The sequence below is a fragment of the Lissotriton helveticus genome, chromosome 9 (genome assembly GCF_964261635.1).
Source record: "Lissotriton helveticus chromosome 9, aLisHel1.1, whole genome shotgun sequence".
Taxonomy (NCBI): domain Eukaryota; kingdom Metazoa; phylum Chordata; class Amphibia; order Caudata; family Salamandridae; genus Lissotriton; species Lissotriton helveticus.
This window is the reverse complement of record NC_136070.1, coordinates 909,496,453-909,512,556: the sequence shown is the minus strand read 5'-3', so window position 1 is coordinate 909,512,556 and position 16,104 is coordinate 909,496,453. Positions and strand designations below refer to the sequence as shown.

Genomic DNA, 16,104 nt, shown 5'->3' with positions numbered 1-16,104 from the left:
ACATCACAAAAGCAGCTGTGTGACCCACCACCTCACTCTCGGCCACTATCTCTGCACTCACAGACCCAACAAAAACTGCCTTCTAAGCCTGTTGGAGGAGGATAATGATATAGACGAACACTATTGTTATTCCAATACTCCACCTATTACAAGACCAAAGGATACCACTTGCTCTTCCAGAAAACAAACTCACACAGCCACCATAATACAGTCTTTAAACTGTACTAATAAATCCCGTTGTAAGAACAAGTGCTACATCTGACCCACTCGCAAACATACAACCTGACTTGCTCTTCATAACTGAAACATGGTTAGCGGATCAAATGGCACCATTATTGCATGAAGATGTTCCTCCAGGCTATCACTCTCTCTCATAAACGCACAGGCAAAAGAAGAGTCTGACAAGGGTTTCTATTCAAGGGAAAATTTATTCTCACCAAAGCTGGGGAGATTTCCATACAAGGATGTGAGACCCTCATCACCAGATGCAACACTACACCAACTTTCTCCTGTAACTTCCTTCTCCTTTAAAGACCACCGCCTAGCAAGGCAACCACCGCCTAGCAAGGCAACATTCCCAGACACAATTTCTAACCTTCTGAGTCTACACTCCAACCTATGCATCCTAGGTGACATAAACATATGATTTGATAAACCTAATATGACCCATTTCAGAACTATCATCACTAACGTAGACATACTGAACCTACTAAGTATCATCCTCAAACCCACACACATTGTTGGACGCATCCTAAATGCTACGTAAACAAATGATGGACGGAATGCTGAATAAACATTCACCCCCAGTCAAGAGATCTGGGTTAAATCCATCGCTCTTTTGCTCACTATTCCACCCCAGTTTACACCCAGCCATATGCAAATCAGTCTTGACCCTGTGCCTCATGGGAACAGTCCAGACCGAACTGCCAAGCCAGGTCCTCCCTGGACCAGAAACAAGCATCCTGGGACTGGTTTCTGGGTTTTACCCTTCGTCAGCCAGGCTTTTTGCATTGGACACATCCTAAATGGCATTTTCGCCAATCCAGAATTAGTCATTTTCCAAAGGATTACTCCAGTCACGTGGTTAACCCACCATCCGGTAGCTTTCCAACACAAGATACCTTAACTCTCCACACCTAAAGCCACCTTATCAATAAGTACATATCAACCTTAGAACAAACTGAATTTTGAGTACTAAGAAACACAACTAACATCAAACACAGATCTGGACTCAATAAGTTCAGATAAAAAACTCTTGAGTAGCTCTATGAAGCTTTTGATGTCCCAATTCCACTAAAAATAAGAACACATGCCATATGAAAACAAGCATGTTGAATGAATGCAGAACTAAAAAAGATACAACAAATTGCAAACATGTAACGCACCCGACTCAAAACAAATAACACTTCAGACAAACATCGACCTACACAAGCACAACAGAATATATAAGTCCTCTATCAAAGCTAAAAGAAGATACAATTCAAACAAAATTCATAATACAAAATGTTCAAATAAAGAATTAAAAAAAATTCTCACCAAATTTCGTAAACCCAAATGTACGGCATGATACTATCCTATTTCCCAAGATATTACTGCCCTTTTCCAACAGTTCCCTCCACGGATAAGTTAACCAGCCTCTGAAAGTCCTTCAAGCAAATGTCAGAGTCTAAATTTATGGATCTAATCAAAACAAGCAGGCCAGCCATTGCCCCTCTGACCCTTATCCACCACAAATCCTCAGGAATATCCTTTTATCAACCTCTGCTACCACCCCAGTCAGAACAATCAGACCAATTGCAAACAGACCATTCCTTGGCAAACTAATAGAAAGAACAGCATTCACCCAGATGGCTCAATTTATTGAAGATAACGCCATACTTTCCAACTTGTTTAGGAAGAGCCACAGAATCTGTTCTAATCGCCATCTGGGATCACATTAAAAACACAGTAGACCAGAATGGGGTCGCTTCACTACTTCTCTTGGAACTTTCAGCAGCCTTTGACACAGTTGATCATGACACTCTAATCCAGACTCTGAATTCGCACTAGATGGACCTGCACTTTACAGGATCACATCCTACCTTCAAACAGAACAAATGTCATCCATACGCCCCCTTTCTCATTCAAACCCTACGTCATAAATGGAGGAGTCTCTCAATGCTCTATCATCTCACCCATGCTTTTTAACATCTACATGAAGTCATCACTGGCAATGATCAATGGGTTTCAGCTCACCTGCTATAACTGCAAGATGGCAAACAATTACTTATTGAACTGGAAAGCCCCAAAGACATTGAAAACTCCAAAAAATCTTCTATTGTCTCCAGTGTTCCCTCTAATTTTTTTCCTCTGTGTGCGGCAGTGGAGGGTCTCTGTGCGCTGCAACCATGGCTATGTGCGCCAGGAACCGAACCTCGCGTGTCTGCGGCGCCAAATGCCACTCGTTTTTGGTGCCCTCCTGCCCTCTGTCCCACTCGTTTTTGGTGCCCTCTGTCCCACTCGTTTTTGGTGCCCTCCTGCCCTCCGTCCCACTCGCTTTTGGTGCCCTTCTGCCCTCTACCTCACTCGTTTTTGGTGCCCTTCTGCCCTCTGTCCCACTCGTTGTTGTGCCTTTATGCCCTCTGTCCCACTCATTTTTGGTGCCCTTCTGCCCTCTGTCCCATTGTTTTTGGTGCCCTTCTGCCCCACTCGTTTTTGGTGCCCTTCTGCCCCACTCGTTTTTGGTGCCCCTCTGCCCTCTGTCCCATCGTTTTTTGGTGCCCTTCTGCCCTCTGCCCCACTCGTTTTTGGTGCCCTCCTGCCCTCTGCCCCACTCGTTTTTGGTGCCCTTCTGCCCTCTGCCCCACTCGTTTTTGGTGCCCTCCTGCCCTCTGTCCCACTCGTTTTTGTGCCTTTCTGTCCTGTGTCCCACTCGTTTTTGTGCCTTCCTGTCTCGTTTTTGTGCCTTTATGTCCTGTGTCCCACTCGTTTTTGTGCCTTTATGCCCTCTTGCCTTCTGTTCCGCTCGTTTCCCCAACAGCGGTGGCCTTTTGTTTAAATATTGCTGACAATCAGAGCCCCTTCACGGGCTCCGATTAACAGCAATACTTAAACAAAATGCCACAGTCTGCCCCGCGCTTTACTAACAAAAGCGTAGACACTTTCCAAACACAGCGTGTGCTAAAGTACACGCTGTGTTTGGAAAGTGTCTACGCTTTTGTTAGTAAAGCGCGGGGCAGACTGTGGCATTTTGTTTAAGTATTGCTGTTAATCGGAGCCCGTGAAGGGGCTCGGATTGTCAGCAATATTTAAACAAAAGGCCACAGTCTGCAACGCAGCCGCAAACACCATAAACGCCATAATCCCCACAATCCCCACCAGCCCCCCCCCCCCCTGCCTCCTTACCTGCACTCCGCACTCCGCACTCGTCATGCCCGCCGCCACCACTGGAAAAGTGCCTCATGTTCGCGCCGCTCGCTTTTTAAAAACGGCAGGCGGCGCGACTCTCTAGCGACGTCCTGTGTGCGCGCTCCACGCTAGGTGGTGCGCGCTGACGTCAGGGAAGGTGCGTGCGCGCGGGCTAGAGGGAACAGTGATTGTCTCTGAGTAGTTGATCAGTGTATGAGATGGCGCCATCTCAAATTGAATGCTTCCAAAACTGAAATACACACCTGTGGTGATTGGAAAAACGGTGACTCACTCTGCCTGGCCTGACGATCTGGGGCCACCTCCTAAAGTATTCAAGGAAGTAAGAAACCTTGAAGTTACGAAGTGGCTAGCTTTGCAAGATTGAGCTTCATTACTATGAAAACTCTGCGACTCATCTTCCCCCACCCAAGATTTCCACACAAGGTCCAAGCTATTTTCTCTTTTGTACTGTCTAAACTTGAATATGTCAATGACCTTCACCATGGATCACCTATATCAACTATTAAGACTACAACAAATTCAAAGCTCTGCTGCCAGGCTACTCCTACTTATAAAGCAACATGCCAGATCTCTCCTGCTTTAAGGACCCTACATTGGTTACCGGTTGCTAGAAGATCCACTTTCAAGCGGTTTTTGTATCACCCACAAAGCAATACATGGAACAGAAAGACTTCATCAGAAAGAAAGTCACAAAATACATACAGCAAAGAAACCTCCATTCCAGCACACACAAAAAAATCTAGGGGTGGAAATCTTTCTCTGTTCAAGGACCCAAACTATGGCATTCATTACCCCCAAACATAAGATCCACAGATAACCATCTTCTCTTCAGAAGATTACTCAAGAGCTGGCTCTTCCCTTCATAACCCCCCCACCCCACAATATTCAAAATACAAATGTACCACAGTAGTGTTTACAAGACACCAATGGTACATATGTGTTTTAAAACTTTTAAACTTGATTATGTGCATGTATTCCGGTATGAGCAGCTCTTTGTACAAATATTCATTATGTTAATACAAATAGATGAACTCTTATATTTATGCTTAACAAATGTATATATTGTGATTAAAATAAATACACCTTATATTTATGCTTAATGCATAAAGATCATTACATAAATAACATGTTTTTTGACTACATGCTTATGGATTTCGATTTATGATCACTCTTATCACAACATATAAATAGAATTACACAGAAAGTATGAGTAAATGTTTGATATACTTATCACTTAAAAATCATTAATATATAAATCTAAATCAATAGGTAGATTGATACATTAATAACATATAAGGTGATGAGGTATGCTTCTGGATTTACTCTCCTAGAACAATACATCTGTCCTAATGTGTGAACTTGATTATAGTAATTGTATCTGTAAGTGCTTCATCATTGAAATATTGGGTGATAGATATAAAAACAAAAACTTAATTTACGGTAAAAACAGGAAGCCTGAGTTTGTAAATATTTATCCATGCATGCACATATCGCATTTATCCAGTACAATGTTATATCTCGTGATTTTTTTCCCTGCATGTGTATCATGTTAAAATCTCTATGTATGTATATCTCTTATGTGGTCATGATCTACATATTTATATATTTTCCTCCCACTGCAGAGAGAAACAAATGAGCTAATCTCCTTAAGACTTATCAAATCACCACTCTGACTAATGCTATTCCTCTTCCAAAATATTCTCTACATCCACTCTGACTCATCCCAAACCTCTTTTACAACTATGAACTCCCAAGCAACTCTTTCCAACCCTTTCGCTCCTCTACTGTTCCTTTATCTTATTCATTCAACTAGCAGGCTCTCTGACTCATTCTAGACCTCATTTACTGATATGAACTCCCCAAAAATTATTTCTAAACTCTTCCTTCCTCTATCCATCCTCTAACCTGTTCAACCAGCTGAGAGACTCACGTGCCCACCACTCCCAATAACAATTTATATTTCCTCCTAATAATCCACCTTGGGTTCCTCAGTAGCGTGCTACTCGTCAAAAAACGCCTCAGCACCTCATCTGGGGTACTAAGCGCTATACAAATACATTACGTTCAAGGGCACAGACGGGGTTAAGGAAGAAACTGTTGTCAGTGTGCAGGAGTGATAAAAAGCTCGTCTTGCCAATGTGAAGCCACCCGCCACCACCTAGCAACACGCATTAGCATGGCTGTTACATATTTTAGAACTAGTCTGACGCATGCAGATATTGTGAAGGTGAGGAATCTGCAGTTGGGTAGAGTATGCAAAAAGAGTGTTATTGAAGGTAAGTAACTTGTTTTTGGTCAGTAGTGAATCGTTCAAAGACACTGCCTTAGAAAAATAGTCCAATATACATTTTGCATTCGTAGAAAAACGGTTGCAGCAGACGATGTAAGCAAGATAGTCTTGTGGTGGTAGAGTTCTGTGGAGGACAAGGAAATGGAACTTAGTTAAGTTTTGCAAGATGCTTAATGAGTACTTTAATATTCTAGCAGCATATGGCTATACAAGGTGACGTGCTACAGCATCTGAATTTGGTGGGTACAAAGCATCAGCCTCATCTGATTAGATTTTTGGGAGTTACTAACTTTATTTGGTTTTAAAAGAATATTTTAACTCGAGGAATTGCCTGATGGCTACACTTGAAAATGTGGCCTTTATGTAACCTCACTGCACTTAAATGGAGGTTAACTTTAGAAAACATTAATTTTATTTGAAAGGATTGTATATTTCATGAATATTCCCATGGAAATAGAAAGTGTGTACTCTGCAATGTGTGCTTGTTTGACAGTGAAGTTCTTGTGATGTGAATAAAACAAATGAACATTTCCGCTTTTAATTTTGCACGCTTTATATTTTGTTAGCTGGCAGTACAGAAGTATGAAGAAATGTTTCCGGCATTCTCAGATTCCCGGGAGTGCAAGCTGGTAAAAGTAAGGCCAGTTTCTGTATTTCTACTCTGACTGGAAGAAATGTTTGTCCCGTAAAGGAAATAAAGTCCATTCTTTTGAAACAATGGGATCTTCTTTGCAGAAAGAACACATGAACCCTTTCAGCAGCAACTGGCAGTGTAAAACTGCATAACAACTACCACGAGAACCAGAACAGATATGTAGGGTAGTTTAGGGATGTTTGAGGAGCGACAGGTTAGTGGAAACTGTAAGGAAAAAATGTAAGGAATTTAATCATGACTACAGGAGGGTACAAGGTGGGAATATATATATTGTTTAGTGCATGTCATTAGAAAAGGGTGTGGGAAATGTCCTGCCAACTTGACATTTGCACCTAATAATGTCCATAATGACGTTTTTTTCTTCTTTTTTCCCACAGAAATTATTGGAAGCTCATGAAGAACAGAGCATTGACAGCTACACAGATTCTGTAAGTGTTCTGTGTTACCCGATAAGTAATTACGTTGTCGATCTCTTAACTGGTGAGGTTAGAAGAGACTATGAATGCTACTTGCAGCAGCGCATGATTATCCCTGATAACCAGTTGTGTAAGAGCTAGTGAAACACTCTATGTAAGCCTCTTTGAAAACCAGTGAGTGTTTGTTGTCTTAAAGCATTACATCCATCATGAACATAGAGAACAGCTTTTATAGTACTTTAACATACTCTGCCCCCTAGTTTGTATGTTCAGTAATGCTTTTAATGGCTCATTTATGATTAGTTCTTTATAATACCTTCACATCGTAGTGTTCTCAGCAGGGATGCTGCTTGGATTCGTATGTTTAGAATCTTTCCAAAGGTGGGGAGAGTCCAGTAACATACCTTGCAACGCTTTATTTTAGAGCACATCACTACCTGCAGCATTTGTTATTTTGTACAAATACATTGCCATGTGCCACGCATACTCTGCCCTTTCAAGAAGTGGCCTACACACTCCAAAGTTTGGTCCTAAAATTCAGTGCACCAAATATTTTTTTTGTACCCAGCGTACCTTCAAATTAGGGCCTTTTCAGCCGTATTTCAACTTCCTTCCAATTATCATTTTGTTTTCCTGCAGAGCTTTTGTTCTCCTGCAGAGCTAGCTTTTGCTCCTAAAGGATTAAAGGGTAGTTGTTAATTATTATTGTTTCTTTTGTATAACTCTCTGACAAGAATCATTGATTCCTTCCTCTAGTTGTCCTAATTACTTCAGGCTAAAGCATTTGGCGTTTTTAAAAAATATATATTTTTATTAACAAAGCAAGCAGGGCAATTATACATACATAAGAAAGGATATGCATCAGGTGGATCACGTGAGTAAAGCAACCTTGATCATTGTCACAAGCAAATAAAAAGACACAGGCACTGAGACATCAATATTACTATTCTTAACGTTCACAGTCAGTGTTATTCTGAGGCACCGATGTCACCACGAAACTTATTCCAGGCCCCCCAGATTTTCTCCCATTTCTTGGGGCACCCACGGTGGATGAATACCGACTTCTCAGCCACCATCATTTCATCCATATCCTTGCACCACTTACGGAGGGTCGGCAGTGTTTCAGAGCCCCACAATAAAGCAATATTACGTTTTGCCACCACCATGCCCAACATTACCCAATCTTGCTGTTGATGGTTTAAGTCGTTCGGTTCCCATATGTTCAACAAACAACGACGGGGCTCGGGCACCAGGGAAATGTCTATAGTCTGGGAAATTGTGCGCATGACTGCCGTCCAAAATGCTGCTATGTGTTTACAGTCCCATATAGTATGGTAGAACGTCCCTTCGTCTCCACAATGTCGTAAGCAATATTTATGTGAGGTGGGTCCAATCTTAAATAGCATCGTTCTAGTGTAGTACGTGCGGTGTAGTATTTTAAGTTGAACCAGCTTGAGTCTAGAGGGTTTGGCGGTCTCTCGGGGGGAGGAAAGGGCCTCTTGCCATTCAGAATCGTCAAAATCGCCCACGTCTCTGGACCAGTTCTGTCTTAGTGCGGACGTCCCGTCAGGAAGGTTGTTTATCAATTTCCGGTATGTCAACGAGGTGGCCCTGTCTGGCATATGTTCTGTCAGAAGCCTATCTTCTAGAGGGGAGAAATCCTGCAATTCATCATCTTCAGGTATGACCGACTGGAGTGCATGTCTGATTTGGAGGTATCGGAACCTCTGTCTGTGTCATTTCGTGATGTGTTTGAAGGTGGGAGAAGTCCACCATCTTCCCTCTCTTCCAGAGGTCACCCACCACTGAGATACCTATGTTATCCCAGTTCCGGAATCCCGCACTGTTGCAAAGGAAACCCAGCTTGTAGGAGTCCCAGAGTGGTGTCATTAGTGTGATCGTCCCAGAACATTTAAGACGCTTATTTGCCTTATACCAAAGCTGAACCGAGTGTCGCGGGGGCCCGAGTAGGTCTGAGGGTACACGGCAGCTATAAAGGTTACCCAACAGTCCTTTACTCTCCAAGCAGTGTCTATCCGCCAGATATGCCGGGTCGGTCTGTGGGGCATGTAACCAGTAATTTATCTGTTTAAGATGGGCCGCCCAGTAATATAATTCCAAATCAGGAAGCGCTATTCACCCATCATACCAACTCTTTGTCAGCTTAGCCTGCGTGATACGAGGAGGCCTCCCATCCCATAAGAGATTTGAAACAGTAGTAGCAATGGTTCTAAAATAAGAGTCTGGGACTAAAAATGGCGTGTTCTCAAGGACATATAAAAATCGCGGAAGCGCCATCATTGTGTATAGGGCCGCCTTACCCAACAGTGTAAGCGGGAGAGTCCGCCACACCTTGACGTAACGTTTAAAGTGTTCCAGATGGGGGTTAAGATTTAAAGCGGAAAATTCGGTGGAATCAGACGTGATATAGATACCGAGGTATCTAAACGCCGTCTCGGTAATGCGCAAGGGGCAGCCCACGGGTAGAATAGGTGGAGGACCAATCAGTACATGAAGAACAGATTTGGACCAGTTTATTGTATAGCCCAACACCCTACCGAATTTTTCACAGACGTTCAACAATTCTAGGATGGATTTCCTGGGGGTAGTGAAGTATAGCAAAATATCATCCGCATATAAGGATATGCGGTCCTCCCATGTATCGGTCCAGGAAAGTCCCTTGATGGAGGGCTCCCATCTGATCCAGATGGCAAGTGGCTCCAGGATCAGCGCGAAGAGCAGCGGAGACAGTGGACACCCCTCTCGCGTACCTCAACCAAGCGGGAAGTCTCGGGAGATACATCCATTAGCCGCCACGTGTGCCAGAGGCTTGCTGTAAAAGAGGTGAACCCAAGCGCAGAATTTTGGGCCAAAGCCCATGTGGCGGAATACCGCAAACAGGTATGCCCATTCCACGGTATCAAACGCCATAGTGGCGTCTAAGGAGAGTAGGACTGCTGGCTCCTGAATATATTGTGTGCGCGCCAGAACCGCATAGAGTCGCCGTAAATTAAGTGCAGTGTGGCATAAACCCAGACTGGTCCGGATGCACTAAGGAGGAGAGGTGAGGGGTAAGCCGTATCGCTAGCAGTTTGGCTAGGATTTTGGGCTCTGCATTTATCAGAGAGATGGGGCGATAAGATGCACAATCTGTCTCCGGTCTACCGGGTTTGTGGATCGCAACTATGGTGGCGAACCGTTGGTCCCTTGGCAGCTCTCCAGCTTCGAGACTATGAAGAAACATTTCAAGCATGAAGGGAGCAGAGATCTGTGCAGTCTGTTTATGCAGTTCTACCGGGAGTCCGTTAGGGCCCTGCGCCTTACCCGACGCAAGTGAGTAGGTCACAGCCTGAAGTTCTTCTATGGTAATGTCCGCCTCTAACAGGAGCGCCGCCCGAGGGGAAAGTTGAGGGATAGTCAAATCCTTGATATAGTCATATGCCTCTGCAGACGTGTAGGTCGCTCGAGGGGCATATAATTGTTCGTAATGATCGGCCAGGATTTCCACTATACCATCCGGCTCAGAGACCAAGGAGCCTGTGGGAGAAAGCAGCTGCTTTATAACCCTATTCGCTCTTTCTTTCTTATCAAGCCAGGCTAGCATCTTACCCGCTTTATCTCCTAGTTCGTAAATCCTATGCCTAGTTGTCTGGAGGCGCGTTAACATAGCTTCCTTGTGACACGTCACATAAGCTGTTTGCTTAAGGTGGACCTCCCGGTTGATTTCAGGTGAAGGGTGTGCCGCCTGCTTTGATAGTGCGGCGGCGAATTCCTTTTCCAGGTTGTCTAATTCCGCCCTTTGTGTCCTTTGCATTTGGCGTTTTTGCATCTGAAATTGAGAATAACGATCCATATGTAATACAGGCATGTATGTAACACCAGATGTACCAAAGGACATGGCAAGAGAGATTGATGAAAGTCTTTTCTGGTGGTGTTAGACATATTTTCAACACATTTCCAACACTCAGAACAGAGTTCATCTGAGAGGTTTTGCAAACCATGAAGAAAAATAGACTCTTGCCTCAGAGCGGAGAAACACATATTTAATTTCACAGTGATAAGAGTATCTTTGTCACAGGATCACGACGCATGGAACTGAACTAAAGTTTTTGCCATACAAAGTGTGCCTAATCCTACTAATAAAGATGAGTTGATCAAATTTTTTATGAATAAAGGAATATTACAATACATTTATAGCACAGTATGCAGAGAAGAGAAGAACGAGTTGCTTACCTTCGGTAACAAAGTATCTGGTAGAGACACAGTCTAGCCGCATATTCCTTTACTTAGAATATCCCCAGGCGTCGCACTGGATCCGGAGAGTCTTCAGCAGTGCAGGCGTCAGACTGGACCCGAAGAATCTTCAGCAGTACCTCTGCGTGCCGGGGTACGGCGTTGCATGGCTCCGTACTGACGTTGTCCACGGATATGATGTCAATGGAGCCATATAAGTCCCTCCCAGCGCGCTGACATCAGTTTTCTAATGTGAAGCTTTTCCGCGCCACAACGCGGAGCCATTACCAAAACCGTGAGAGTGTGGGAACTTTGTGCTAAAAATGATCCAAAATCTTCGAAACAACAATGACAAGAAATCATAGAATGATGAGAAATATCACCATGTATATCAATGAAAGAGTACTTTATACTGTAAGGGGCTGAAGGCGGGTAGCAGAGTACTCTCTCCTAGAACAGTTTTGCAGAAGCGAAGAGCCATGCCTTCCTATGAGGGAATACAGCATTGGAGATGAATGACATGGCAAACGATAGGCATTCTGCAATCACAGAATGTAACTGTTAGTGGCAACAGAACTGGAACAACATGACTCATGGTAACTGACCACATTTCTGCAACAACAGAGAATGTGCAATCATACACCCCATAAATTACCTATTGATTGTAGCACAGTCAAATATGCCGCAAATAATTGACCCCATATAGTCAAGGATACCCCAAGTAATGATTATAAAATAGAGGGTGGAAGGGAGGGTATAGTAATATGAACAAGCCCCACACTGGAAGAACCAGGGTGGAGGAGCACGGAAGGATATTGAACCCACCATCCAATTTCGAGAATGGATGGAGAAGCAACAGATAAAACAGCATTAGACATCCTACCCCGGAGGGAGGTGAGGCAGACCATCTGGCAGGAAGACAAAGGCCACCTGGAAGGAGGCAAGTAGGTAGAATCCACTCTGAAAAGGCCCTTGCAGAACGGAGGCCGATGGATGGGCGTTAGGGAATCTGCGGCTAGACTGTGTCTCTACCAGATACATATTCACCGAAGGTAAGTAACTCGTTCATCTGATAGAGACATCTAGCCGCAGATTCCTTAACTTAGAATAGATACCAAAGCTATACGCCATTGGAGGAGGGTCTGCTCCTGAAAACCACCAAGTTCCAAAGAGAACTCATCCGTCGATAACATTGCCCAAAACACAGTGGGGAGAGCAATGCCAGTGTGGCTGACACCACACCCATTAAGCGCCGTAAGGGAGCATTAACAAGGGGAGGCAAAGGCACCACAATCCATCAGAGGACAGTACGAGGCCTCTCTCGTCCAGACAGGGACAGAAGGGAAGCACATAACCAGATCGGCCAGTGTATAATGGAAGAAATTCCTCAAACTTATACAAGAAGAAGTTAAACCGAGCACAGGTCCCATGGATGCGAAAGAGACAAACTCCCTCAGAAGGAACAAAACAGTATGACCGAGTCAGAGCATACAAACGGAGCATGCACAACAGTGGATGTCAAAAATAACATGCGGAGGGACACGTCACCATGCAGAGATACACTGAACTATGACTACCAGGAGATACATGTATGTGGATGACAGGGATACACATAAGCAGACAGTGTGGACCGTGAGAACTGCACCACAGGAATGCAAAATCCCAATGAAATGTAGCATCAATAGCACGTTTGCGTCGGCAAAAATAGACGAGCGCATCACCAAGTAGTGAACCGGCCAACCGTACCCAGAGGTACAATGGTTAATGGATACTGGCCAGGTCGGGCACACACACATAAGGCTCGCTCCCGGGAGGGAGAAACGGGACTGGGACAAAAACCCAGATACCACAGCAAGCAAAAATAAAACTAGTATGCTTGCCCTCTCACTGGGTGGATATCCCATGAAATATATATATATATATATGAAAATATATTTATTGAAAGACAAGGGGAACTCCGAGTATGCCCTACATAATATTGGAGGTACCAACGGAAAAGACGTGTAACTATAACAGGATATAACACATGTCAAGTTACACTTCAAAAAGCAACATCATCAGCCCCGTCGGGGTAGGAACCCAGGTCTCCCATGTGACAGGCGGAGACTTGACCACCACACTAACGATGAAATTAGTTAGTAATACACATACATAGAATTCAGAAAATGTATGTATGTATGTATATGTATGTATATATATATATATATATATATATATATATATATATATATATATATATATATATATATATATATATATATATATATATATATTATATACAGATACTGCAGAAATGGCAGTGAGTATCCTGAAGAAGAATACTTCCACTGATAACAACAGGGGCCAGGAACAGGAGTACCTGAGCCCCCACACGGCAAGAAGCAGAGGGACTAGAGCCCCTGTCTTGGACATGCATAGGGAAAAAGGGCACAAATTATGCTGGCGTACACTCTACTGTTCATAGGCAAAAAGCAGACCGGGTCTGAGCCGCAAGAGAAGACCTAAACACGTCCCAACACCAGAGAATGAAGAGTAGACAATACCACAAGAATAGAACGCAGCCAAGACCGTGGTGCAAGGCATACTGCAGGCACCCCGTGGCTATGAACATACCCAGTGTTTACTCACACATCGTGTCCGCACAGAATACGGAAAGAAACCGCTCCGGAGCGGAACAGGACAACATGCCCACAAGGGACACTTGCTTACGTCTCAGACAGGCAATGTAGACAAAAAGAGCACAGCGAAAAGTTGAAAGAACACTCTGGGGTGAGCCAGGTGTGGCAGAAACCCAACAATACTCTGGAGCAGTTTGCCTCCACAGAGGCAGAAGAGGGCTACAGCCCAACCATAGACCACAACTCCTAAGCCCTGAGTGCCACACCAATCTTGATGGGTCTCATCAGAGGGGATGTCCTACGACAGTAGGAAGAGCGACGAAGGGAGAAGCCTACAGTTTGAACCATAGGATAATCCCCCAGAGGGACAGAAGATAACCATCCTAAGACCCTGCAGGATCCTTCGAAGCTTCCTGTGCAAGGAAGAGCAGCTATACAATAGCTAACTAATACCCCCCTTAGGATAAGTCTTATCCCCATAAAAAGCCATGGACACCTCTTGAGACTAGCTCGTAGACCGAGGACTCAAAAAGAAATGCAGAAACAGCTGGATAGCTGTACCAAATAAGGACAAAAACTGCTGATTAGCTGTACAGTCCATCCGGGAAATAACTTCTTGAACCCCATGACTGATACCAGAAAAAACTGTGACAATACTGCAACCAAACTAAAAGTTTGCAACAACTACTATAAACCACAGGATTTATGGAAACCCAGACATGAGACGTTGGACTGCTGAGTCAGGATTACTGTCAAAAAGGGAGACCCCATCAAAGGGCAAATCCTGAAGATGCTCCTGAACATTCGAAGGGACACTGCCATTGCGCAGGCAGGCATGGCAGCGCAGAGCAACTGACCTGGCCATAGCCCAAACCACAGAGTCCGTGGTGTCCATGACTCACTGAATGGAAAACTGTGTTAGTTCCCTGCCAAAATGAAGCAGCCGATCCAGGTCAGCCCGAGGGACCTCCGGTAGAGATGGAAGGAGACCCTTGACAGAGTCCCAAAGGGTAAAAGTGGCACATGCAAACATGCACGATGTGTTCAAGGACTGAAGGGCCGAGCTGGTGGATGCAAAGACATGGCGGCCACACAACTCCAACCAACGAGACTCTCTAGTGGGAGGAAGTAACTGAGGAGGGGAGTAAAGTAACGAGACAGAGGCAGCCTGGTCTACCAGCCCTTGAGCTCTAGGATGGAGGGACAAACAAACAGTGTAATCTGGAGCTAGGTGAAGACATGCAATAGCACGACCCACAATGCCTCCTGATGAGGGTCTCACCCAAGTCCCTAGTAGAATGTCATATAATGACCTGCCAAAAGGCAGCAAGGGCTCCACCTCCATGGCGCCCTGATGAAGTAGATCCAACAAGAGATCAAAAGGCAGAGAGATTGAGGGAGGCTGCATCAATAAGATATCCGCAGCTTTTCGAACCACTCTTGCAAACTCCGCTCTAGCCTCCGTGGCCATTCTAGGTGGCGACAATAAGCCATCTTTAGGGGACTGTTGTAGGCTGACCCGTCCACCAAAAGGCAGAGCCTCAGCAGCCCGAGGACCAGAAAAAGCCTGCCAATGCACCATGGGCACCTGTTCCGAGGAGGGCACCTCAGGGGCCTCATCTTCCACCAAAAGAGGAACAGCAGGGGATGGCTGGGTGTCGACCGAGGTTTGGACGGCGTTGCATCGACGATCACCGAAGAGGACTCGTCTGCCCGATGTTGGGCCGGCATCAACTTGACCTCCACCAAGATGGGAAACTGCAGGGAGGAATGGCTTCGAGTCTGAGTCGAGCTCCACCCTGCACCTGCATCCAGCGCAGGGAGCCCCAATGGGCTGTGCGGTGACGCCACAGGAGGGCCTGATGTCCCTCCTGGCCGTGTCCCGATGTTGCAGCGACTCTGGAACCAGAGTCAGGATACCCGACTCCGAATGAAAACCTGCCAGCGAATTCCCGATCTGAGCCTCTACCCCCTCTGGTGTCCAAAGGCACACCAGGGAGAGGAGATGACCCAAAGATGGCCTGTAAAGCCTGAGAATAGGCTTCCATCTGGGATCTAGTCGCCCCAATACCAGGAAATGGTGGGTAGGTGGAGGTCAACTCCTGGGTGCCCGTGTCCGGTGAAGACTGGGAGCAGCTGGCCCTGGCATCACTATTATGGGAGGTCGAAGACCCCCGTGACTTCTTCCTGTGCTTACCTGCGTCAGGCGAGTGACATCCGCTGGAATGACTCCATGACCTGTCCCGAACAAAAGGCCCAGTTCGAGATGTAAACCGGCGACGCGAGGATTCCGAACGGGACTGCCGGGCGGACAGCAACTTCATCCAATGTTCCAGCAGGGACTTCGGCTTCTCACTCTCTCTCGCTCTCCCTCTCCCAAGCACCACATGCAGATCTCATGTGGATCCGTCGCCGGCATCTGCCGCGTACAGGTCTCACGCAACTTGAAGCCCTTAGACATCTCACACTGTTCCCAGACGCTAA

The 16,104-nt window shown here is 45.2% G+C and overlaps 1 protein-coding gene across 1 annotated transcript in view; it reads left to right on the top strand.

The window, feature by feature from the left end:
• NAPA (NSF attachment protein alpha) overlaps positions 1-16,104 on the top strand; it is a 179,139-nt gene that overhangs the window by 138,157 nt on the left and 24,878 nt on the right. Inside the window, exons 9-10 of the mRNA XM_078661084.1 lie at positions 6,265-6,333; positions 6,731-6,781. Of these exons, the coding sequence (XP_078517210.1) occupies positions 6,265-6,333; positions 6,731-6,781 (120 nt within the window). The remainder of the gene's footprint in view (positions 1-6,264; positions 6,334-6,730; positions 6,782-16,104) is intronic.